Raw genomic sequence first — 26,673 nt, forward strand, 5'->3', positions numbered from 1 at the left:
GCAAAATAACCGTCCATCAACTCACATTTCCAGAAAACAATCACCACTTACTACTTAACCTTCAGTCCAATATAAAAATGACTTCTTGAGAGGCAAAATCATCCAACCATCAAAGCTGCAATAATGGTGCTCCCCCTTCCATTATGCTGTGCATTAAGCTCCATACCACAATATTACCCAAATATCTCTTCATTCAATTAACTCCCCATCTATGTGATTAGCTTGGAACTTACCCCACAGTAAACCTGCAGGCTCCATTTGCCATTCATTGAGTCCTGCCTCTATTAAGGAAATACAATGTTGCACATTAAGAATGTTTAAGACAGGGAGACTCTTCCTATCGTAGCACCACACCCACATAATCCAGTGTTGATATTTTAGAAGGTGATAGAACCGCTGATCTATATAAATGACTGGATTGCTCATTGCCCATTCTAAACTGCCAGCAGGTGGTGAAGCCACCAGAAGAGTGCGAGCACCCATCTTACTATTCACTACCGACAGAAGGCATCTTTGACATTGACAAAAACATTGAGCAAAAATAACCCCATTTTTAGCGGATCAGTCACACATGAATAGTTTTTAAGATATGTATGCACATTAGAGGTCGACCAATTCATCGGTTTTGCGATATATCGGTACCGATATGTGATTGGTGTAACTATTGATATAGGTAAAAATCCACACCGATAGTTTTTCCAGGTTGCGTCCATTGCTGGAGCGGCTGAGAAGAGTGTGCTGTCATTACACAGAGTGAGAGCGCTGAGAAGAGACTGCTCGCATTATACAAAGCGAGAGCTGCCTCTAGAGGCCAAATAACAAACTATCACTGGCTGAGTTGTTTACGTTAACATGTGGGGCTGCACGCAGCATGGAGATCACAAGCTGCACAGAGAGCGCTAACACTTCAGATGCGCATTTAAAACACAGGCAGTGAAACGGTATGAATACAAAAATATATTTATATTCATTTAGCAAATTTCAGTTCAGCAGTGTTTTATTTGGAGTGTTATGTTTTTTTTATTTTTTATCCAGTATCCATTTAAAAAAATATCGGTGAATAATCGGTCATCGGCACGTACGGTCAAACATAAATATCAGTATCGGTAAAATCCACTATCGGTCGACCTCTAATGCACATTAATTGATACTTCGAACATTATCTGTAATGTTTATGGTATTTTCGGGCAGGATTAGCAATATATAGAAATCGATAAGATGGGTGTGTCTACTGCATACTGCTGACACAGGTAACTGAAATAGATTTCTTTATGAACGTAATTATACTGGAAATATTAAGCATGAACAAATCTGGGATTATTAGCAGAAATTGATTTGAATTAAATATTCAAAATATTTAATACAATTCCCTATTACTATACAGTATTGCACTGAATTGTATTCACAACAGTACAAATGTTTGGAAATGTCCTTAAATACATAAACACCATTGAATCATTTAAAGTTACTGTACGAATAAGATCAAATTATATAGCATATTTATATAACCACAATGAATAGAATCACAGAATCATATCGACATTTGTAATACAAACGTTGAGGTGTCCTGTCCGTCAGCTGATCTGATATTCACTACTGTATAATGAAGATGAACGTAACTTTAAATAAGCAGGGGAAATTCCAGACTTTAAACGTTTAAGAATCTTGCCTTGTAAGAATGTATAGCCTTCCTTCAGATATAAAAACGCTGACTCGTTAGGTAATGTTGTCTCATTAGAATCAGATGATTTCCTATTAACTCCATAGAATGTGAGGCAATACTAGGGAATACCAATATGGTGGCGCGTTTGCTTCACTTTTTATGATGTCATGAGCAAACCATTTACCTATATAGATAAGTGGATAGAACCCCCAACAAGATTAGACAAAGGAATTAGCTGTAGTAATTAAAGGAAAATAAAAACGGCAAGCCTTATGTCAAAAGCACTAGTACTTTAGTAACAAGTCAATAATAAAGTTAGGAAAAATGTGCATGCATGCTCTGTGAAGAGTGTCCATGCTGTGCAATAATGTGCTTGTGAACAATATAATGCATTTCTTGGTCAAAATGTCTTAATGTGGTTTTAATGTAAACACAGTTGGTTGTTCAAATGCTGAACTTTACTATTTGAAGTCCATGAGATTCTAGGGTGTCCCATTTGTCATTTTATGATTCATAAAGCTTCTCATGAACCTAATTGAGGTCACTATGCATCCTTTTGTGGAATCCACAGCAGACAGAGCAAAAGCCAATAACGAAAGACACTAACCAACTAAAGTCACGTTTAACTGCACCAATATGGGTACATGTATCAAAGCATCATTCTCCATTGACAGCCATTTAAATGTAACAATGCACCAACCAATCAACTTCCATTAACCCTCTGAGGTCGGCTATTGTTTACTACAGTTATACAGCGCGTGTCTGTGTCGTTCATACACTCTCGCACCTACATTAGTAAACGTTATGTTTACATGAACACATCCAAACTATATTGCTATAGCCTACTAAAGATGAGTAAAAATAGACGGATATATGTTGAAATAAAATGTCTGTATAAGCATCAAACTGCAAATTCACATGTATCTGCTAATATATCATACGCAATATGTTACAAATATTGTAACAAAGACTAAAAATGAATGTTTAGACAAGATTTTGTGATTAGTTTTGGATAGATTATAAAGTTTTGACTGTAAAAAAAGACTACTGTCACATTAAATAGGTACGCTTTTGTTCACCAATTTCTGCTCATAGTTAAATATACTATAGTATGGGATGTTTTGTCAAAAATAAAGTAGGTATATTGAATTATCAACTAAGATGTTATTATAGTGTTTGTTCCAATATTCAAACTAATGAATCCTTACCTTTTTTAATACGTATGATAAAATGTATACTTTTTACAAAGAAATACACTTGAAATATTGTTAAAATTGTAATTGTTGTTGTAATTGTAACCTATTTGTAATTGGTTACAATTTCTAATTGTAAAATATGTATATATAGATAATTTCTTTTGTCCTTGCATTCTTTGGGACCCAGTGACACACCTGTGTGAAAGGGCTAATTAATATGCAGCTCATTATGTATGTGGCACATTATCCGGCCTTTTTCTTCTCAGGTGTGAACACGCCTCCACGCATATTGTCTTTCCAAACAAAAGGTGTCTTATAAAATTTAAATCAATGCATTGTTTTGTGTAAATGATTAGGCAGGATGATTTTCAGATCATTTTGAAGCAATAATTCTGGGCAACAACACACTCATTAGTCAAAAGTCTTGTGGACACATATTTAGTATGTGTTTTGTGGCCTTATTTCAGACACTTTAAGTTTCAGTTTTTTTAATAACCACGCATAAACAATATTCTCTAAAAAATACAAATATGTACATACATGTTGCTCACATATTACGGTAGCCCCGTTTGTGCTATATAGAGTGAATTTACACCTTTGCCATTAACATGTTTATAAATAACTGAAAAAAGCACAAATCTCAGAGCATGTCAGAACACCTCAAGGACCCCAAAAACCCCTTAGACCTCAGAGGGTTAATAGGATAGGCCTTTTCTGTCAAGCTAATGTTGCTAATGTTGAAAAAAGCACAAATCTCAGAGCATGTCAGAACACCTCAAGGACCCCAAAAACCCCTTAGACCTCAGAGGGTTAATAGGATAGGCCTTTTCTGTCAAGCTAATGTTGCTGCATTGGGCTGGTTTGGGATACCAAAAACAAATAGAGCTATTAGCACAACAGAGCTACATTCTTTGCACTTTTTTGTTCTCTTGATGGAATGGTTTATTAGGAAATGCCAATTCAAAGCACAGCTCTCGTGAGATGCAAGTGGAATGATGGTAGGTGTGAGTTCTGGAACTCAGAGGTGCCAAGAGGAAGTGTGTGTGAGGGTACGCTCACTACGCTGACAGTTCTTTTGTGAGATCCTCTGATCTTCAAAGAGTGACAGGTTTTGAGCTCAACAGGATGGAGGAAGGGTTTGAGTGCAGGTATCCGTGACAACCACCAATCAGACGCCCCCTGTGGCCTTTCAGTGGGAATTAATTCCCAATGCAGAATTAACTTAGAAGGTCACTGCCGCATATTCATGACCTTCCTCTTGGTATACAAGTAACCGGTCCCCTGTAATCTTTGTTTCACAAATTATGGAGGAATACTAATGTAATCATAACCCCAAATAATTTCACAAATTAAGAACAAGTCACTCCCACTACGCTGATCCGTCTCTACTGTTCATTATCCCAAGCTGAACGTTTTGCTGTGGATGAACAGATTGAATCTGAATGAGGAGTCTCATTTCAACACTTGCCTAACCTGCTTTAACAGTTCTCCACTGAACCTGCCTGGAATTCACACACATTCACTCACATACAATGCAACACAATGGAAAGGAAGCAGGTAAAATGTAACACTGTTTTCATGAAAGCTGAATGGTAGCCTACTCCAATTTCATTTGCTGTCACAGACAAAATGCATTGCATTTAACAACTTCAGTAGCTATTAAACCTCTCTGCGTCTCTACCCCCCGCAGCAAAGGAGGCATTATCGATTCCCTGCTTCCCGTTGTTCAGAACTCATTATCAAAATAACAAAATGTTATTCAGAGCTCATTAACTCTTGGTAATCACATATGGGACAAACAAAAGCATAGACTGGGATAAGCATGCTCAAATGTTTTGCATGGTCAGTGCAGTGAGGATGGATTTCCAAATTCTCTTTCCAAACTTTCCAGGTTACATTCTCAACTAGAACCCATGAATTATTTTCTCCATCTGCAGCACATGAAAATGGAAACGCTCGGCTCTGTCCTAGAAATTGGGATGCACTGGAGCTAGACATCCATTAATCCTCCACACCTGTATTGTCTTACCTAAATGTAGGTCCTGATGCGGCCCATAGGAGAACTGATGGTTAACTTGCACATGTAAAAAAAATATTGGCCATTTATGGAAAATATGATTCGGCACATAACAGATCCAAAAAACCCCAAAAAACTAAGCAAGAGAACACAAAATATTTAAAAGCATTTTTGAATATTTCCAAATATAAAGTACAATATATCAATGTTTACATTGAGGTTTAAACTGTATAGTGTAATAGAGTATTGAGGATTTTGGTAATGGACAGCAGGGGGCTCCTGACTTCCAGTGTCAGCACCAAGGGGCATGCTGATCTTGAAAATGAGATACATTTTTAAACGGTGACAATTTTAAAATATTTTTATTGCTCCTATATTAACAAACCATAACAAATCATCAAAAACTTAATGCAAGTGATTGTTAGATGCTTTCCTTGCTCTCGGTGTTGTGATACATATGATATCATTAAGACGTTTTATTAGAATGAATGAAGGCCGGCCCCGCATTTTTCTAAAGCATAGCACATGCAATCAAAGGCACTCCACTGGTTCAGTTGCTTAATAAATCCCAGTGTTTGTTTTCTGTTGTTGGCTTGTGCACAACTCACTGCAAAAAACAACAGTCCCAAGAGTCCTCCTTAGTGCCTTGAGATAACAGATTGAGCATTAAAGGCATGAAGCTCTGGAGGCGTATGGGGGAAGTAGGGCATGGCAACTGTGAGGGTGTTTCATACACGTCATCTCCTACTGAAGGAATACAAGCTCTAGACCTGCACAAGCTCTTCAGAATGACATTTAGATTCAAACAACACTATTAGCTAATGAGCAGAGCCTTAAATCTGGCTGGTCTCCTTTGCAAAAACTAAGGAGATTTAGTCATGAAAATGCCTGTTGTCAAATTCAACACTGAACCAAAAGAAGGGAAAGCAAGCCTTTCAATTGTTGACAGATTTCGCTGATTTGTGCAATGTGCTATGGACATATAAACTTGGGTTCTGGAGATTTCTTTTTTCTCACTACTTGAGTAGATATTCTACTTGCCTTAATAAAAAATAGCTTCCTGAGGGTGTTGCCAAGATGGCAGCAGAATGAACCAACTTGCCCTGAAGGGACTATGCGAGTTCGGCAGGACTGTGAACTGGTGAAATGCTTCACTGAACTGTGAGATGTCTTACCAAGAGTATCCTTCAGGTTCTTCACAAGTGAGGTTTTCTTCAGACTGTTCTTTCGCTCCACGTAATTAGAGGGGACGTAGCCGGTGCGGTTGGATGCGTTGCGGACTCTCCACCAGGTCTTGGAATCATCCAGCAACCACAGGCGCTCATTCTTCCGGATGTCCAGTTCCTGGTCTTGCTGAGCCGTGTAGTCCCACTTGGCTATAACAGTCACCTCCTCTGTCATCTTTCATCGAGTCCCACTACCAAAAGAGAGAAAGAGAAAGAAATCAATTAAGGTAGAAGAGCTAACTCCATTACCTGACCAACTATTACAATCATTAAGTGCCAAGGATTGTAATGTACAGTTAAGAGTACAGGTAAGATTGAAAATCCTTACAAAGGTCTGGACAATATCTTTGCAGTAAGACAGTAAGTCAAACCCTCTATGACAAATGCATGACTCAGACAAGAGACAGACATGATTACATATGCTCTATTTAACACATCTTAATCGGCAGGTGAGCTCACACTCCCTCCACCCAACCAATACACCAGAGCGAGGGAGAGAAGACAAGACAAACCGGAGGAGTCAAGAAACAAAAGGGACTTTGTAGGATACAGTAATACTTTAGTTCAACAGGTTAAAGATGATACAAATAGTAAGTCATTTACAGTTTAATTTCTCTGAAAAGTGTAAACACTTCAGCTATTTGGTGCTATCAAAACATTGCTCTGTTCATTTGAGAATCCCAGCCAGCGTTTCCCAAACACAGAGATGTAACTCACTGGCAACCATAGTATAATTAATTGTTGGAGAAATGAACTAGCTAGTCACAACCGTTTCTTGAAATTGTAGCAACTTTGAACCATCTGTTCAAACCATGTTCACTTCTTTCATTATCTTATTGTCCATATCTTTCATTCTGTAGAATGACCTAGTTTATATTCTATTCTCTTTAACTCTGGGTTTTTACATGTGATTATTAGTATATTCAATAATAATATCTATAAGGCTAAGTCTCACTATGTCTTGTCTGAAAGGCTAATAAAAAAAAAAGATAGATTGTCCCAAATTATACACTATGCATTTTTGTACTCTATGTAACCTTTCCTTCTAGAGTACGCAAGAAATCTGCAACAGTACATGAAGTGTCCAACATTCCACATTAATTAGGTGCATCATCCGGGTATTTGAAGTACACTTTTTCTTTTTGGAATTTTTTAGGATAAACACTTCTCGGGTCTGTTTAAGGTCTGTTTACATATATATATAGCTGACAACAGCACTAACAAGCCTAAAAAACAGAGCAAACAATGAATCTTAAGACTTATAAAGAGAGTATGAGTAATACAATGCAAGTGATAAAGGGAAAACGATATAGGCAGAAAAGTGTTTTCACCCAGAGTCGCGAAGGTTAAGCCACTTAATCCATGCCATTGGTCTCATTAAATAAAGAGCTAAACCTTCGAACAGAAAAGCCATTAAAAATGACTGAGACTGTCAAAGGCTGAGCAGAAGTTTTCAAAATACATGAAGTGTTCTTGTTCCTTTGAGCAAAATGACAGAAATGATACTAGGCAATTGCTAAATCCATAAATGAATAAGTAGGCGGGTTTATTGGCATGGCCAATTTTAAACGGCTTGCCTGAGACGTGAGAGAGAGTTGCCGAAGGATTAAATATGCACTGAATAGTAATGGACTGATTAAGTATTGATGGTGTTTCAGGCAAGCACACTTAAAGCTATGTGCTCCTGCTGAGAGTGGCTTCAGGCACGGGTACTAAGTCAGATGCACAGCCATTAGAAGGAAAGGGCAGATCTAGTGAGCCTAAGAGTGTATGTGTATGTGCATGTGGGTGTATATGTGTGAGCAACAGCTTTCATTTCACGCTTTGCCTAAAACACTCAAGTGATGCAGATCCCATATGCAAAGCTTTCAGGTTTCTGAATGCTGTTGAGTCTATTTCTATTGTCTAGCTACATTTTTCTCCCGGTATACAGGGTCTTCATGATAGCAATAAGACCCGGCCTAGACTATAGAATAAACCGACCTTCCCTTAAAATAAATATTGGCTGTAGTGTGTGTCAGCAAAGGACTTCAGGTCCTGCATGATCTCCATGTAACTGTCCTCGGAAGGTTGCTACAGTATTTAATTTGCTTTGACAAAGCGAAGGCGTAGCTCAGCCTCAGGCAGCACACCAGCTGAACGCCCACAGAACGTCCACTGACCGTCTGATGCACATTGCACATAAAACTGGCAAATAAAACAAATACAACTGCAAGTAAAAACAAGACACACTGTGGTTCAGATGGTTTCTTTCTATCTAAATGGGAGATTCTTAGCCAGAACAAGCTGCAATGTGGACGAGACCTTATGCCCAAGTCTGGCTACACAAGACTAATTTGAGCCATGAATTATGGATTATTAAAACTAAAACGCAAATAAACACACCACAGTTTTGAGATTTACTTCACAAGCATTTCACCTTTTCATTTGATAAAGACTATCACCATATCATCTACATACAGAAACTTAAAGGTCTTCACTACAACTCGTCAAAATAAAAATTTAGGTTTAACTTGAAGAAATTGTGACAGAAATACTATTGTATAGTAGAATGTACTTGTCAAAGTAATAATAATAATACAATTATTAAATTGTTAATCTTTTATGCCTTAATTTGATACATTTATAAACTGATTTAGTTTATAAAAAATAGGCACTATTTTAGCTTATTTTTATTTCTTTAATGAGGCGGCAATTCTAATATTAACACCCATCGCACTGCAGCATAACTCAGGAGATGCCTTCCGCACACAATTACACCACATAAAGGATTTCATTACCTCTGGTGAGATGAGTATCTATCCATGCTGGGCTGTATTTCATAAATGCTAATAAGGGAGCTCAAAGGCAGAGCTCGTTTTCTCTAAAAGTGGTTGTTAAATGACAGTTCAATTAGGAAAGAGGCTGGCCAAGACAGCGCAACAGCTGGATAGAAATGTCCCCATGCTTTAAATCAGTCATTCCACTCTGCTGGCTGCGAGCTTCAGGTTCAGAAGGTTACCAGAAGTGTGTGACCTCACTCGCTATGATTCAGAACAGGGTGGGAAAGAGAGCCACGGGGAACAAGGAGCTGCTAAACGGGATTTTCTATCCGGCAAACAAAGGGGAGGACTGGAGATAAAGGTGGGAAGAGCAGGCCAAAGCTTGTCACTGAACACTGTCAAAGAATGCAAACAGGTAAGAGATGGAAAGATGGAATTGACATGGCAATAGGGATGGATCAATGCAAAAATGAGTATCTATTTACAAAAATAACTGGAAATAAAAAAATAATAATTAGTACAGTTAAAAAAATTATTCTGATTTAAAAAAAAAAAAGTAAAATAAACATTTAAAATTAGATATAAACTTCTTGATTCTGTGATCTTATTATAGCATTTTCCAAAATAAAGACATTTTGGAAAATATAAATACATGAAAATAAAAAGATGACAAAAAAGGAAGTAATTACTGTAACCACCAGTGCACTCAATCTAGTAAATGCAGAGGGAATCATATTCAGCCATATTCAAATAAAGACGCTGATGATGATCTTTTAAAAATGGAAATATTAGAATTGATTAGAATATTAGAAATGGCAATGATAGAATTGCTATCGGCAATGGTAATATATATTGGTCCGACCACTAATTAGGGGTGGGGGGAAACATCGATTCTTAGATGCATCGCGATGCGGACGTGGACGATTCTATATTGATTCACGAATGTCAAAAATCGATTTTCAAAAAAAAATACTTTTTTTTTTAGATATATATTTATAATAACGTAATATTGACGGAACGCGAAAAACGGAACTCTGAAGCGCGGAAGTTCAGTGCCCGGACCGTCTTTGGCGTGCGCACATAACAGAGACGCGATGGCTGAGTGCAAAATCCAAACACCCTCCTCGTTAAAAGCTGACGTGTGGAAAAATTTTGGCTTCTATGAAGTTGAAGGGGGAAAGGAGCTGGACAAGAGCCACACTAGTTGTAAGCTTTGTAGAATAAAACTAAAATATTTCGGAAACACAACAAATATGAGAAGCCATATGACACGTTTCCACCCAGAGGAGGAAAAACACTCGGCTGTACAGGTCGTTGTTATATTATTAATTTACTACAAGTATGCTGCTAGTTCAGGCACACATTTATTTTCTTGTTGGTTCTTTGCAATGTTAATAAAATATATTGTACGTTAATTCTTTATGGGTCATTACTTTGTACTTTTAAAGCAAAGTATTTATATTCTCTCACACACGCACACACACACACACAGATTCAGATAGTCGATAATCGCTTTAGCATTGAATCGCAGCCCTCTGAATCGTAATCGAATCGTGAGGTGCCTAGAGATTCCCACCCCTACCACTAATCATAATTTTAAATGCATAAAGCATTCAGTTACTCTTTAGGGAGAAAAGAAATACAAAATTTTATGTAAGGGATGGGCCGAAACGGTTACCTAATCAGCTAATCATCCAGCAATTTGCTTAGTAAGTTAATTTCTAACATTTTTGGTGGTGGTGCAATGTAAATTTGAAGTTCTCAATCAGGGGGTCTCGGCAAACGATGACTTAAAATTATATTTAAAAAGAAATAATTAAAACAGACACACGCACGCACGCACGCACACACACACAATAAATACATACATGCATGCATGCATACATAAATAAACGGTGAATTTATAAATGAATGTATCAACATTTCCAGTTTTTGTATGAAAACAATTGGATCTGTCATAATTACAATAGAATATTATGTTGGCCTTCAAGTTAAAAGATTGAGAAGCTCTAATTTAATGCGAGACACTAATAAAATGATTGAGATATGTAACTTCTCATAGAGTGTGCAGCTATTGTACAGTCTTAAATAATCTCAACTAAAGCACTGCTGCTACAGACATATACAGTACAAATTCATCTCAAATGCCTAAGAAACACTTCTGATCAGAGTCATGTGGACAGACTAATTATTATACAGGGCTGACTTAAGACTAGTCGACTGATTTTGTTAAACATCTCATCTGAATTTGAGTGATAGATAAAGACACAGAATAAGTTATTTATGTGTTGAAAATATTTAAGGGTTCAGAAAACCCTCTTTACAACTTTATGCGTGAAATGCCAGCTGTGCCGAACAGTAGCACATTATCATCCATGTCAGATACCAGCATTTACAAAGTTCTAGTAAATGCGCAAGAATAAATGACATTGCATGCAGAATATTCTGGTGCAGTGAGAAACTTTCACATTTACACATAATGTTTTGTCTACCATCTGCTGAGCTAAAATCAACACCATCTGAAAAAAAACTTTGTTTGTAGAAAAAGAAATGTGTGACAGATTTATGGATACCAGCTTCTGTTATAATCACACATCAACTAAACACTGCATTTCTATCATCACTCATCGTTTCCTACAAATCAGGACCGAATCATGGTCGTTGTGTCGGAGGACGCTGTTAAAGGTCGCCCGTCCATCTCTTTCCCCTCTCTCCTCTTCAGTCTCTGCCCTGGCAGCGCTGTGATAGATGACACTAATTTGGCTAATCGGAGCCCCGCCCCCTGTAATATCCACAAAGCTTAGCCCACCTCCTTCATAATCAAGGCTGTTAAGAAGAGCGATGGCTTTGCCGCGGGAAAGCAGATCAATCCTCAAGGCTTGGCGTTCACTCAGATGCCGGAAAGCTGTTTGGTAATGATCAATCTTTCCCGGCTCAATGTCAGCTTATGCTCACTTACACATACGCATGGGAGAAGCCTTTTAACTAAAAAGAGGAAATTAGCCGGGTTATAAAGATTTCTCACTACAAGCAGAAAATCACTCATACTCCACTTCAGATCTTACGTCCGGCAGCCATGGGGCCCTATTTTAACGATCTGTAACGCAAGTGTCAAAGCGCAAGTAACTTTGTGGGCGGATCCCGGCGCTGTTGCTATTTTCCCGGCGGGATAAATGTCTCTTGCGCCTGGTGCAAATCTAAAAGGGGTTGGTCTCAAGTAGCTTCATTATTCATAGGTGTGGTTTGGGCGTAACGGGAAATATTCCCTTTAAGAGCATGATGAACGAGGTGCGCTTGTTCCATGGCGCAATACTATTATAACGGCGCATTTACCAGGCGCGCTTCAGAATCGGTTCACAGCTGAGGAGATCGATGTTCTCATCAGGGCCGTAAAAGAAAGAGAAGTGACATTGGGGTTGGGACAAACCCACCCAAATTAGCTTTGGTTAAACATGCATATAATAATTTGGGTAAATGTGTAAGCTTTATGCCTATTTTCCCCATCGTCATGGACACAACAATGCTTTCCCTCGTGTTTTAATATTTTTCCTTATAATAATGTATCATTTGCAAAAAGTTAAATGCATCTGTGTAGATGAGAGAATCATCTACAGTGTATGCGCGTTGTTCACACTCTGTATTATGGCCAAGCATGCGCGCTTAAAATAGCATCTGAATGTACGCGCAACGCGCCATTGACTTTAGACTATTTTTTTTCTGGTCAGTGGCGCAATTGTTTAATAGAACAGCAAAATAGCATGAGGGAAAGTTTGTCCCGGAACACGCCTCCTCTTTGCGCTGAACCGCCCCGGGGAGCGCAAGTCTATTTCTTAGTTAACCGACGTGTGTCTGTGGAGGGAAAAGTCCGCTTTACGCGGGTGCAAAATAGGAATGATACATGCGTCAGTGTACAAAGTCATTTGCGCAGGGTGCAAGATAGGGCCCATGATGTCTTAGTGTGCAATGCATGTGAAGACAAGAAGATGAGGAAGCCATTCTCTGACCTTGAATTGATCTATCCTCAGCCAAGATGAGTTCCCATAGTCCAGAAGCACTTAGCACTCTGAGCCCCGCTCTCGAGGGAGAAAAAGCATTTAATACGACTAATACATCCGCTAGGCAAAAGTCCAGCTAACATCCGCTTAACCCAACTAAACATCTCTCACACGCAAAGCAGATGTCAAATATATGGCTAAAATATATTCACTGCCTTTTTTTTTTAAATAAAGCTTCCTAAAAGGTGTTTTTGCAGCAATGCCATTGAAGAACCATTTTGGGTTCCCAAAAGAACCTCTTTAGATAGAGGGATGGAACTCTAAATATGCTGAATGTGTTGAAATGTGTTGAAACAGCCAATAATAAAGTAACATTCTGTACTTTTGCTTCATAATCATTTGTTAATCATATTTACATATTTCTTGACTCCACAGCAAACAGAACAATTTTGTATTTAATATGTGTGTGTGTGTGTGTGTGTGTGTGTGTGTGTATGTGTCACCATTAATGCTGTTGTTAGGGTTTTATTGTGCTGAAATCTAATCATGCTATTACAAATAAATGAAAGTCAAAGTCAAGTCATTCTCTCTAATATCTCAATTGTTTGTACTAGAAAGGGATAAGATGACACAAAATGGTGAACATATGGAAAACGTTGCTTCAGTATCCTGGGGAGAAAAGAAAAAGAAAGAAAGAAAGAAAGAAAGAAAGAAGAAAGAAAGAAAGAAAGAAAGAAAGAAAGAAAGAAAGAAAGAAAAAGATCAAGGAGAAAGAGAGCACAAGAGAAATCAAGAAAGAGGACGTTGTTACTTTCCCAAAATCCAGCTGGCCTGGCTTTTTCCCCTCAAGTGGGAATTTTGAGTGGGATTTAAAGAAAGGGTTCTGTCCGGCTGAATCAGCACTCTACAGAGACTCTCTCGAGCTTTATACACAGCACAAAAACACTGGGAAAAGGGGAAAAAAGGGAGCACAAGTAAAGAGAGAGATAACAAAAAGAAGGCCCGCTGGATTCTTCAGTACAGAGCTTAAGAATGAATCTACCAATCATCTATTTTACGCTTTGCTGGCCTCTTTTGGATTCCTGTCATGTCTGTAGCAACTGGCACATTCATCTCCCTCCAGCAAACATCTCTGGCACTAACACAGACACATTCAGAACCATCCCAACAGGCTCAAGAATTAAGGGGACCAAGTACATTTGTCCCGGTAGAGAAATCAGGTCAGGACCTTTAAAAGGCAGATACATTCGTTTTTCCATTGCTGGTGTTAATGATTAGTCAGAACCAGCAGTAAACTCAACACACACTTCTACCAGGGAATGAACTTTCACACACACACATACCAACTGGGTGATCTCGAAAACACAAGATATTACATCATACGACAGTGAGAAACGGATGAGCAGCTTAAAATAGAAAGTGGTAAGAAGGAATCAAGTTTGACAGCGACATGGCGAGACCAGTTTTAAACCAGTTATTTGTGAAAATGAGAGACTAGGAAAATGATGAAACAGCAGTAGACTGTCAACAGCAGTTATGCTCAAGTATGACTTAACTTGTGATGTTTTCATATGGACAAAGTAACTACTTGAATCTGTTTTCAAAATAAAGGTGAAAATGTCTAATATTTGTGAGATTTACATGGTACGCTATGAGAACTATACAATTTATAAAATTAAATATTTTTAAAGCAGTTAGTTATAATCATGGATGCTCATTGATTGATGCAGTGTTCCAATTCTGCTAAGATACACATTTAAAATGTACCGGAATTACAGTGTATGTCCCTAAACACCATCTACAATAATGCATTTCTATATCTTTTAGCAGAAGTTAATACATTTGCATAATAAAACGCCAATTTGTACTCTTCATCTTGCTCATCAAAACTAGTGACAAACCACATAACATGACAACATCAGTACTAACAGTTTGTAAGCAGATCCTACAAAAACATAGCCTGGTCCCACCAGACTCTCGTACATTTCATTTATACATAGAGTCTGGCACCGCTCCATTGGAAAGCGATAACTTCCTTGTAGGCGGGTACTCTATTGAAGTCTAAAACTATTGGATCTGCCCAGAGTCACTCTGGATTTGCCATAACCAATCGCTAACGTTTGGTCCTGACGTATACCCAGCGTTCGCCTTAGACAACTCATTCACCACTAACAGAGCGAGCTGGGAAATCAAACTTTTCCCGAACTCCGTGGGGAGGAGGGCCACAACATCATGGCCACCAATAAAACTAAGCAAAGATTGTTCTTGCTCCGGCTTTAACTTCTTAATATTCGGCAGCGTTGCCACAACGGACCGATTGGCTTCGCTCGCATCTTTCTCCATTGCCATTACTGAACTACAACTCAAAATAACGCACGACATCAACGTCATCGTGCTTAGCCACTCCCTCTGTTCGCTGATTGGCCAAGTAAAAAATTGATCAGAGAAAACCAAAGACCACAGCACAAACCCAGACCTAGTACTGAAGGAAAATGAAAATTGAGCGGAAGTACGTAGGAGGGCCTCCGCTCCAGGGCCTCCCAGGCTAACAAAAACATACAAAGTCATTGGAATTCACAACTAATTCTACAAACTATAAAATGGTTACAAATTGCCATGAGTTTGTGTATTATCATCATCAGCAAATTAAAGTTAAAATACCTTTTATTGATATTAATCTAAAATGTTGATTGGTGCACCACTAATAACAGACTCACCAGTTCTGTTATGTTAAATATGTCACATTTATTGTTTCGGCTAATATCCAATGCACATAAAAAGCATCCTAAAGTCCAAACTCCAATAGAGTGGGCTGTGCTTGCGGTGACGCACGCTGTAATGTCTCTGATGGGGTTAGCGGTTGCTCTTCTTCAGTGAGCAATAAAAAGAAAATGAATGTCTGTTTGACTGCTTGGTGACATCATAGAAGCTTTCACGCAAAAGCATATGGCTAATGGTGAACAGGTTTCCACTGAGGTCCCACTCTCCTTACAAACATTAGATCACAAGAGAAAAAAAAAAAATGAAACAATATTTTCAGTGACCGATTAAACCAAATTACTAAGCAAAACCTTAGAAAGAAATACAGCACATGATTTTCAGCCGGTCCCAGGGTGATGTGATTGCATGCTACACTTCATGTATAGCTTACACTAAAAACATAGCAACCTTGTTTGTGTCACAACCAAATCAGGAAGGTTTCTGTCATCGCTTTACATAAAGAGAAGGATCTGAAATAAGACTCTGAGTGCAATGAAAAGGCATTGTTTGTCTTTGATGTCATCCCTCTACTTTGTTCTATCAATGCTTTTTCCACAAATGAATTCGGCATTGTTCAGCAAACAATCTTTTCATTGTTTAACATGCATCTCAGACCTCAGAGTCATAATCTAAAGAACCCGCTGATCCTGAAATGACCCCTGAACCCTGACCCTATAGCCTAAAGAAAAAACCCACACAAATATTCACCAGTCATAAGAAAATCTTGACTTTCACTTGAATACTTTCTAAAAACAATCAAAGATCATCTAATATATTCAAAATCTATGAATAAATATTTTGGAATTAAAAATGTTTTTTTTTTGTTTCTTTGACTGCACACTCCGTGATTACACATATAGTGTAAGTGTCATGCGACCCAACTCACGATTGAGAAACACTGACTAAAAAGAAACCGAACAATTAGGCTGGTTTCGATTTCACCTGACCCAGATGAGACAAACTTCTTAGAAGGTGTTTTTCAGCACAGCAGGATGGGGTGAAACGGAAAGGAACAGAATGCAGGATGTTTCGACAGACGTTTTTTTTTAAATGTCAAACTAGAGCCGTACGATTAAACTTTAAAAGATCCCGATCTTGATTCAAACACCCACATGATCTCATTCCTCAACGACAACGGCCATATCTTTTAAACCTTTGACAAAATCACATTCACAGGTTACAAATATATTAATGATCACAGAAGTACTGGATAAAAGTTGTCACTGAATCATGCATTCAAGAGAATCGTTCAGAAAGCTGATTCATCCAGTAATAAAACAAGCAAAGTGTTTATTAGCGAGTCATACATCACTCATTCAAACCGTTTTTTAGTTTTTTTTGTCAGAACCCCTAGTAAATTACATATTGTTTTGTTGTCTGATCAGAATCGTAGGAGAATCGTGATCTCTATTTAAAAAAAAAAAAAAAAAAAAGTGTGATTCTCAGTTTATCCAAATTCGTTGGATATGTAGGACAATTTATACGACTACAAATGTAGGACTATGAAACAAAAACATACTGTATAAAGGCTCCACATCTCACACAGAAGCCACTTTCAAACCGAGCAGTTTTTGGTTGGTCAACACGACAAATTAGCATGACAATCTTGAGTTGAACCCGTAGCAAAATCTGTTTGGAAAAATCTTTCGCCCTCACGTTTCAAATCGCGTTAATTCATTGAAATGGCTGTATTTTGTCAGTAAAAATTCACAGCAAAACTGTAAATGTGACCACAGATTAAAATGACAATTAAACATCAGACACTTGTTTCCTGGGATACACATACACTGCCATTCCTTACGCTACACAGGAATGTGGGTAACCTCCATGTATGTCATAGGTCTGACAGCTCTCACGCTCATCTGCCCAGGACAGATTACCGTACAACACAGATCTCCTTTCCCGTGCTAAGCATTCTCACTCAGCCTTTTCCTTTCTTTCTCCTCTCCTTCATAAGAGTATGGGCCATTGTTTGCAGGTTTCTATGGTTGCAGTGGCCAAACCCTCACTGTAGCAAGGGACAGACAGGCGGACGGGTGTCTGGAGCTGAACAGAGAGAGGAGACTGAAGCCCACACAAACTGAAACAAAAGGGTTTGCCATGCCCAGCACACCAGAGATGCACTGAACAGGTGGTCCTGATTGGCAAATCGCATAGTTTGGATTCCTTTTCCAAAATGCTTGCTCGCTCTCTAAAAATCAGGAAAACGGTTAATCATTTATTTTCTTATCAGTGCTTTTAGGGGTGGGCGCTATAAGCATATATAATTATATGAGTATTTTAAAATGACAGTTATGGCAGGATATATCACAGTATAGTTAATTTTGCTGGAAATTCAATGGGAAAAAATATACTACCGTTCAAAAGTTTGTCATCATCAGTAAGAATATTTGAATGTTTTTGAAAGAAGTACCTTATGCTCATCAGGGCTGCATTTATTTGACCAAGATTACATTCAAACAACAATATTGTGAAATATTATTACATTTTAAAATAACACTTTCCGGATTTATTTTAAAATGTAATTCTTTTACAGTAATTGCAAAGCTTATTTTTCACCATCATTATTCAAGTCTTCAGTATCACATGATCTTCCAGAAATCCTATGATCTAATATGCTGATTTTGTCCATTTCTTATCATTATATTAATGTTAAACAGTTGTGATGCTTAATATTTTTGTGGAAACCATTACCCTTTTTCCCAAGTTTTTTCAATAAATAGAACATTCAAAAGAACAGCATTTATTTGAAATACAAATCTTTTGTAACATTATAAAATGTCCATATGAAATGTCCATTATGAAATGTCCATACCTTTGAACTATAGTGTATAGGATATCATACCATGCTTTAAAACAAGACAACAAGATGACACTCTCTTTCCCTTATTCAACTTCTTGTTTCTCTTGGTTTTCCTCTTCTGAGATTCCTACACTTCCTTCAAACAACTCATAATTCCCTCTCATGCTGCTTGTTTGGTTGGTTGCTCCTCAGAATGAGGTTATTTATTTTATTTTCCTGTTAGTGAGCTCAACAATATTCCCACTGCACGCACTAACATACCGGAAAGAAGAGATACACACAGAACAAAAGCTTTGAAGTGTTACCCACTTATGATGTCGGTCTTCTCCCTATATAGAAACAATATTGTATGGTTTATTCAAAGAATATGTCACATAGAGGTCAAAGCCCACATTTGTGGGAACACTTGCTCTATGGCATGTTATCTCTTTCAGCTCTATTGGGGTCACATATCACACACAACAGGCAGGATATTGTCTAAGGTCGACAAGCCCATCCTGTTCTACAACCCAGCGCTGACATGCATTGCAAGTGATTCCTTATCCGTTACAATTAAACACTGCATAGTTCAGAAAACAGTCCACAAATGCTTCTGGCGACTTCAACCGATCTACACTGAACAAAATTATGAACGCAACACTTTTGTTTTTGCCCCCATTTTTCATGAGCTGAACTCAAATATCTAAGACTTTTTCTATGTACACAAAAGGCCTATTTCTCTCAAATATTGTTCATAAATCTGTCTAAATCTGTGTTAGTGAGCACTTCTCCTTTGCCGAGATAATCCATCCACCTCACAGGTGTGACATATCAAGATGCTGATAGACCGCATGTTTATGCACAGGTGTGCCTTAGTCTGGCCAAAGTAAAAGGCCACTCAGAAAAACATTAAGTATTAACATTTGCCTCACGCAGTGCAAAATATCTCCTTCGCATGGAGTTGATCAGGTTGTTGATTGTGGCCTGTGGAATGTTGGTCCACTCCTCTTCAATGGCTGTACGAAGTTGCTGGATATTGGCAGGAACTGAAACACGCTGTCGTATACGCCAATCCAGAGCATCCCAAAGATGCTCAATGGGTGACATGTCCGGTGAGTATGCTGGCCATGCAAGAACTGGGATGTTTTCAGCTTCCAGGAATTGTGTACAGATCCAAGGATCATGGGGCTGGTCATTATCATGCTGCAACCTGAGGTGATGGTTGTGGATGAATGGCACAACAATGGCCCTCAGGATCTCATCAGGGTATTTCTTTGCATTCAAAATGCCATCAATAAAATGCACCTGTGTTTGTTGTCCATAACATACGCCTGTCCATACCATATCCCCACCGCCACCATGGGCCACTCGATCCACAACGTTGACATCAGCAAACTGCTCACCCACACGACACCATACGAGAGGGTGCTTTGTGATAATACTGCACATTTTAGAGTGGCCTTTTATTGTGGCTAGCCTAAGGCACACCTGTGCAATAATCATGCTGTTTAATCAGCATCTTGATATGCCACACCAGTGAGGTGGATGGATTATCTCGGCAAAGGAGAAGTGCTCACTAACACAGATTTAGACAGATTTGTGAACAATATTCGAGAGAAATTGGCCTTTTGTGTACTAAGAAAAAGCCTCAGATCTTTGAGTTCAGCTCATGAAAAATGGGGGCAAAAACAAAAGTTTTGCGTTTATAACTTTGTTCAATGTAGAAAATCAACTGCGCTCAAGCTACATTAAACATGCTTTTAGTAGAGCAGTTGGCATGTATTGCAAATTCAACTCCTTCCCTCCCTGTGGTGTTTATTTCCTTAGTAGTTTAAAGTCGCTAATCAAATCATCCCGATGCATCGCCCCAGGGTGTTTTCAATGTGAGTCTGAATGGAATCCATCAGTCTGAGTACAACTGTTGCCTTAGACAAAGACGAGGTAGAACGCAGACATAACTTAAAGTTTAAGAAACAACATGCTGCCATTTAAAAAAAAAATATTACTTTCAAAGCTAAGGGTCTACACACTAGTTCACACTTCAAAGAACGCTGAGAATCCATTGATTTAAAAGGGGATGGTGTGAAAATGACACTGAGGAAGACATTTTTGGGGTCATGATGTGAAAAATCTAATTTGCCTTGATCTTTTGACATAAAAGAGGTATTTGTACATTCTGCAAGTTTCATAGCTTTAAAATGTCACCCTCATTAACAAAACATTTATTTAATCTAGATCCAAAAATGGCTTATTTTTGATATTGCGTAATCTGTGATGTCACACAGTCAAATAAATTTGCATATGACTGCCTCCAGTGCAAGACTTCAACAAATTGATATACATCATCGCACAATGCCCCTTCCACTGTCATTCAGTCGCTTAACAGCTGACATTGGCCTACACTGAGCATCGCTATGCGGCGAAAGCAAAATATAGCTCATTAAAATATCTGACGCTGTGTACACCGGACACATTATACAGATGCAGTTTCTGACATACTCCACACACTTGAGTCTGTCCAAAACAGCCTTGACACAGTTAAGAGGGTCTGCAGAAGTCTTCTCAGTTACAATTTTTATTTTACATATTGGTCCCTACATAAATATCAAAATCAATTTTAATCAAAAAAAAAAAAAATCAAAAGTTTATTTTGAAGTTGTTAGCATAAGAGAATGCCACATCCCTTTTCTCCAATCACGTAGCACCAATTTAATTTTTTTACAGCATTTCTACAGCATAGACAACCAAGTTTTATTAAAAGCCCATTTTGCCAGTAATGAATTACCCCTTTAGGCATACATTTATGATTTAGATGTAGGTCACTTGTTTGCCGTTTTCCCGTCCTTCCACATCAAAACAAAACAAATCTTATACATCCTTCAACGGTAAAATGCTCGATATGAGTTTCTTTCTAGTGTGTAACAATAACATGCAAGACTTGGGTTGATGGATTAATTCAGAGAATGAACACATCCTTCAGCAGTAACAGTCAGGGAGGTCTTCCGTTCACCTTAGGCCTGCAGTAAATCAGATCGTACCAAACTGAAGAGCTGCAAATCTTCATGATACAAGTACTCACATATTCCTGCTGTGATCAAAAGAATGTATGGGGAACCAAGCATGCCTGCAATGCCCTGAAGCACCGCATATGCATAATAAACAGTCATGTTAAACATATATGTGAAAAACTTACAATAACTCACCCATAGTGTCATCATAAAATAGGTATGGACAAAAATACAAAAGGCCCTTCAGCAATGAGAGCCATTTATAGAAAGGGTAGGATGTCACAGGTTTCTGGTGTCTCATTACCTGCTCATCTCCCTTGTGCAAGGGTTTGACCTTGCCTCCGCTACAGGGCAAGCCTCTGACAAGCGCTCTTCATGACTTCCACAGCGCCAGAGGCAAACCGAGGCTAACCAGCGTTCACTAACCCGCATGGCTCTCAGCTACAGTTACACTGAGCACAAATGCAGCGCTACAGAAGGGCTTCAGCACCTGTCAAAACAAACATGCCCGGCACACATGTCCGCTGAGTCAAACCAGAAGAGATCTCAGTCAAACCTCACAATGAATTCTTTTACGAGACAATCCAAGCCTGCCCGCAAAATTAGCCCACTTTACCCCTCACAAACGCTCGGCTTGGCTTTACCTGTTCATGGTGTTCTGCGTACAAGCAATTATGATAAGGTACTGTATTTAGTAAAATCTGAATTGGAGCTGAATTGATTCACAGATGAATTGTATGGCTTTTTCAAATGACTCTGCAATCTTACATAAAATTGAAGTCAATGGGTGCTGTCAAGCTCCAAATTGACCAAAAAGCCCCATAAAAGTACCATACATGTGGTTCATATGACATATGCACTATATTTAAAGTATTCTGAAGCTATACAACAGCTTTATGAGGAACAGATTGCATATATTAAAATATGTGTACAGTGGAGTGCAATTATTAATTTAAACTTAAACTGCATGGCAAACATTAAACAACATACAGTGCCTAGCATAAGTGAACACACCCATGCTAAAGTTGACTAAAAAGAGTAATAAAAAAAATCATCCTTTGGAAATTGATCTTAATGCCTTAATTTTAAAAAATGAGGAAAAATCTGTGAAAAATTGTGAATGAATAATGTATCATAAATAAATAAATGTTCTTCCTTAAAATACAGGTTGCATAAGTCAGGACACCCCTATGTTAAATTCCCATAGAGGAAGGCAGATTTTATTTTTAAAGACCAGTTGTTTCATGGATCCAGGATAATATGTATCCTGATAAAGTTCCCTTGGCCTTTGGAATTAAAATATCCCCACATCATCACATACTCTTCACCATATCTAAAGATTGGCATGGGGCACTTTCCATAAGATCATCTCTCAATGCAAATCATACCAGCTATTAGCCTAACTGAAATAAAACCATGCCAATCTCTAGGTATGGTGAAGGGAATGTGATGATGTGGGACTTTTTTAATTCCAAAGGCAAAGGGAACTTTATCAGGATGCATATTTTCCTGGATCCATGAAATAACTGGCCTTTAAAAATAAAAATATGCCTGCCTTTATGGGAATTTAACATAGGGGTGTCCTGACTAACGCAACCTGTATTTTAAGGAAGAACATTTATTTATTTGCGATACATTATTCATTCACAAAGAAAATTGGTATCCTTAAAGGTTGGATTTTTCCTATTTTTTTAATTAAGGCATTAAGATCAATTTCCAAAAGATGATTTTTTATTCCTCTTTTTAGTCAACTTTAGCACGGGTGTGTTCACTTATACTATCACTGTATGTGTCACACTAAAGCAAAATGTTTACACAAAAAATGACTATCATGAATCATTGAGAATTATTCTGAGATCATGGCTACTGATCTGACTGCATTTGGCCATTTTGAGATTATTAGCATTGGCCAATAACTACAGAAGTAGTCATTTGTGTTATGTTAGCATCATTGACATAATATTACAGTTTTGTAATTGTAAAAGTATATTCACATTTAATATTTAAGTTTTGTTAATAATATTCATAGTTAAAGTTTTAGTAATTTTGTTGAGTGTTTTTGACTTTTTTTTAAATATGTCTTAAATATGATTTAAATTTTGGTTTTAAATAATTTAGTTTTAGTTCTTTTAATGCTTCAACAAACTAAATGACAAAGAGAAATGCTGCCTTGGTAACTAGCTGTAATAAAATGAACTTTAAAAAAAACACTCTATTTCAGTTAATGTTTATTTTATTTCAAGTTATGCATTTTTTATTTATTTTTTATTTTTAGTTTCGGTTTAAGTTAAAGACAATATCCACAGGGCATTCTATGTTCGATCAGTTCCAACATCTACTAAAAGCTTTATCAATAGATAGCTGTTTATCAAAAAGTTTCATGAATCAGTCACCATGTTCTCTACACATCGATATTAGTGTCGGCCATTAAAAATCCTATAATGGTCGGCCACTAATCAATTTCATGAAACAAACTCAAATCAAATCATGAGGTGCCTGAAATTCCCACCCCTAATATGTGACGTAATAAGCACCAGAAATGGGCTGTCATAGTGCTCATTGGAGGAGTGTTTTTCTCTGAAGCTTTAGAAACCACCAATCCCAGATTTCCCTCACAACCTTTAGCCCTAGGCCGCAATGATCTCGGGATTACAGGTACAAGTTCCAAAATAAGACATCTAAAGACACAAATGAGATGCTAATGAATCCAACCGGATGGCGGCCCTAACAAGACTGGCCTGAACATATACTTCAGGTTCTCTGAGAGTGTGTGTGTGTGTGTGTGTGTGTGTGTGTGTGTGTGTGTGTGTGTGTGTGTGTGTGTGTGTGTGTGTGTGTGAGATCCAGCTGCTTCCACTGGGACAACTAATGACTCACTCTGTGCCCCAGCGGCGATGTATCCACTGCATGCTTACATACAGCTCTCACGGATGTTCCCACACACACACACACGCTAAAACAAACATGTATCTCTACAGCTCTAAATCAGAACAGACACGCATCTTCCCACACACTTACAGTAAAAAGCCAGTGGTCTATTATACGTACATGAGTACATAGAAAATAGGATACCTGCGGTCCAAAGCCGAAGCATGAACAAACATCCAAAGCGACACATGCCTAGATCCCGTCGGGTTTCTCTGTGTGTGTAAGATACGAGCGGGGAGATGGCAGCTAAACAGACAGCCGTGATCAAACATGGGGTTTCAAATCGAACGCAAGATTACGAGCACATGCTCTGCGGATGGAGACATACGTGAGCCCGCTGTGAGAGCCGGAGAAGAATTCATTCACGAAGATTGAAGGCATATCTCTCTCTGACTAAGGTAATGAAAAAGGGCTTGTGAAAAGAGTCTTCTTGCTGGGAGAAAGGGGCCTGTCAGGAATGAGAGAGGAGAGGATGTTTTACAGAGCCTGGCGTGATCATGGCGGTGCTGTAATAGGCCTACAGCCATAAATCTCAATCTATGTCTAACAGCAGCGCTACACACACACACACTTACATCTATATTACGCTATACTGTGACTATTGGGGAAGCAAGACATGGGCAAACCGAACCAATGTTTTAAAATGAAAGAGAAATCACATCACTTGATTAAAAATGACTGTAATGCCTGGTTCAGATTACACGATTTTAGCCCGATTTTGGCACGATCCGTTTGACGTAGGGTGTCGTGGGGATTCGTAAACGACAACGGGCGTCGGGACGCAAGATTCGATCTTATCATCTTGTATAGTGTGTCATAGTGGGCGACAACCTACGTCGCGTCTGCGATGCTTCACGACATCAAGACAAAAAGACTAGCATGTTTAAATTTTTTAACGGTCGCCCACGACGGGTTCCGTCACATGTATGAGGTTGACCAATAGGAGCACAGAAGCTTTTCCATACACAACTTTCAAAAATAGCGAAACGAAAGAGAGACGATGGTGCTACTAGGTGGAGTTATGACATGGAGGAAAGGTTCGTAAGAAAACAATATTTTACCTCAAGTTCTCTTTGGAGGATTGACAGCCCATACTGTCCTCTTCGAGCAATCCAGGAACATGTCCATTCTGAACACAGGACAGCCAATACAACACTCACCGCTTCATCCAATGTTTGTTTACGTTCGTTTCCGGAAGTCACTCGCTACTAGTTTCGCCTTCTCAATGACATCACGCGCGTCGTTAAAGACGGCACAGGATGACTGGTCAGGAAGCAACGTGTAGTCTGACATGTTTCTTGTCCACCACACGACAAGATTTTAGGAGTCAAAATCGCTTAATCTGACACAGTGACTATCGTAACAGACAAAAAAAATCGTGTAATCTGAACCAGGCATAAAGTCCACTGGTGGAATGTTACAAAAGATAATAAAGCTTTCTTTTGAAAAATGTTGTTTTCACACAAATATTAAGCAGCACAACCGTTTTCAACATTGACAATGACAATAAATGTTTCTTGAGCACCAAAATCTGAATATTAGGGCTGTGACACACCTGTGATGTGACGATCGGCTGTCGAATCGGTGTCGGGCCGTCAGTTAGAGAGATCACTCTCATGGGGGGGAGGGGGACAACGACATAACTCGCTGCTTAACTACCATAGTGTGATGCATCGTTGAAGAAATTAAGTAGCTATCACGACTGTTTCCGAAACCAGTCGCAAATCGGTCATTCAGGCACGTTGGTTAATGATGTCACGCAGGTAGTGGAGTAATAACTCCCTTTAATGAATCTGTTTGAGATCAAATTAAACTTAAAGACAAACTTAAAGACTTAAATTACATTTGTATGTATTCTAAACAAAAGATAGATTGTACTGTATGTCAGCTTGCTTATTTGGCTCAAAATAAGGATTAATTGACTCCACATGCCGTGCAAACAAGAAACTATTCTTCTAATCACAGGTCGAGATCTGTCATTCCAACCAATCAACTTTGCGATGCTGTTTGTGAATGTTCATTAGAATGATGGTTTAGAGAAACACAGACTCGTTGAACTATATGCTGATAATGACGAAACTTGTGACCATAGTTGGCCAATCAATGCTTTTGGGAAACCAGCCCCTGATTGGCTGTTCAGTTTTAGCAAACGAGTAAGGTGAACGGGAATAAAAGTGAAAGTGATGAAAGCGAGCAAAGATGTCATGACTCACAGACAAAAGGCTGTTCTTATTTCACGTAATCTTACCTGTGCATTCCACCGTGCGAATATTTTCCCGACATGAACCGTCTGGAATGAAGAACGTGATTGGTACTGAAAATGGTAAGAAAATACA

The 26,673-nt window shown here is 38.5% G+C and overlaps 1 protein-coding gene across 1 annotated transcript in view; it reads right to left on the reverse strand.

Annotated features, from left to right (window-relative positions):
• nck2a (NCK adaptor protein 2a) overlaps positions 1 to 26,673 on the reverse strand; it is a 77,211-nt gene that overhangs the window by 13,016 nt on the left and 37,522 nt on the right. The window contains exon 2 of the mRNA XM_077215287.1: positions 6,052 to 6,293. Coding sequence (XP_077071402.1) covers positions 6,052 to 6,277 — 226 coding nt within the window. The 5' untranslated portion in view covers positions 6,278 to 6,293. The remainder of the gene's footprint in view (positions 1 to 6,051; positions 6,294 to 26,673) is intronic.

The sequence above is a fragment of the Siphateles boraxobius genome, unplaced genomic scaffold, assembly GCF_051911475.1.
Source record: "Siphateles boraxobius isolate OS27281-9 unplaced genomic scaffold, OSU_SipBor_1 7, whole genome shotgun sequence".
NCBI lineage: Eukaryota > Metazoa > Chordata > Actinopteri > Cypriniformes > Leuciscidae > Siphateles > Siphateles boraxobius.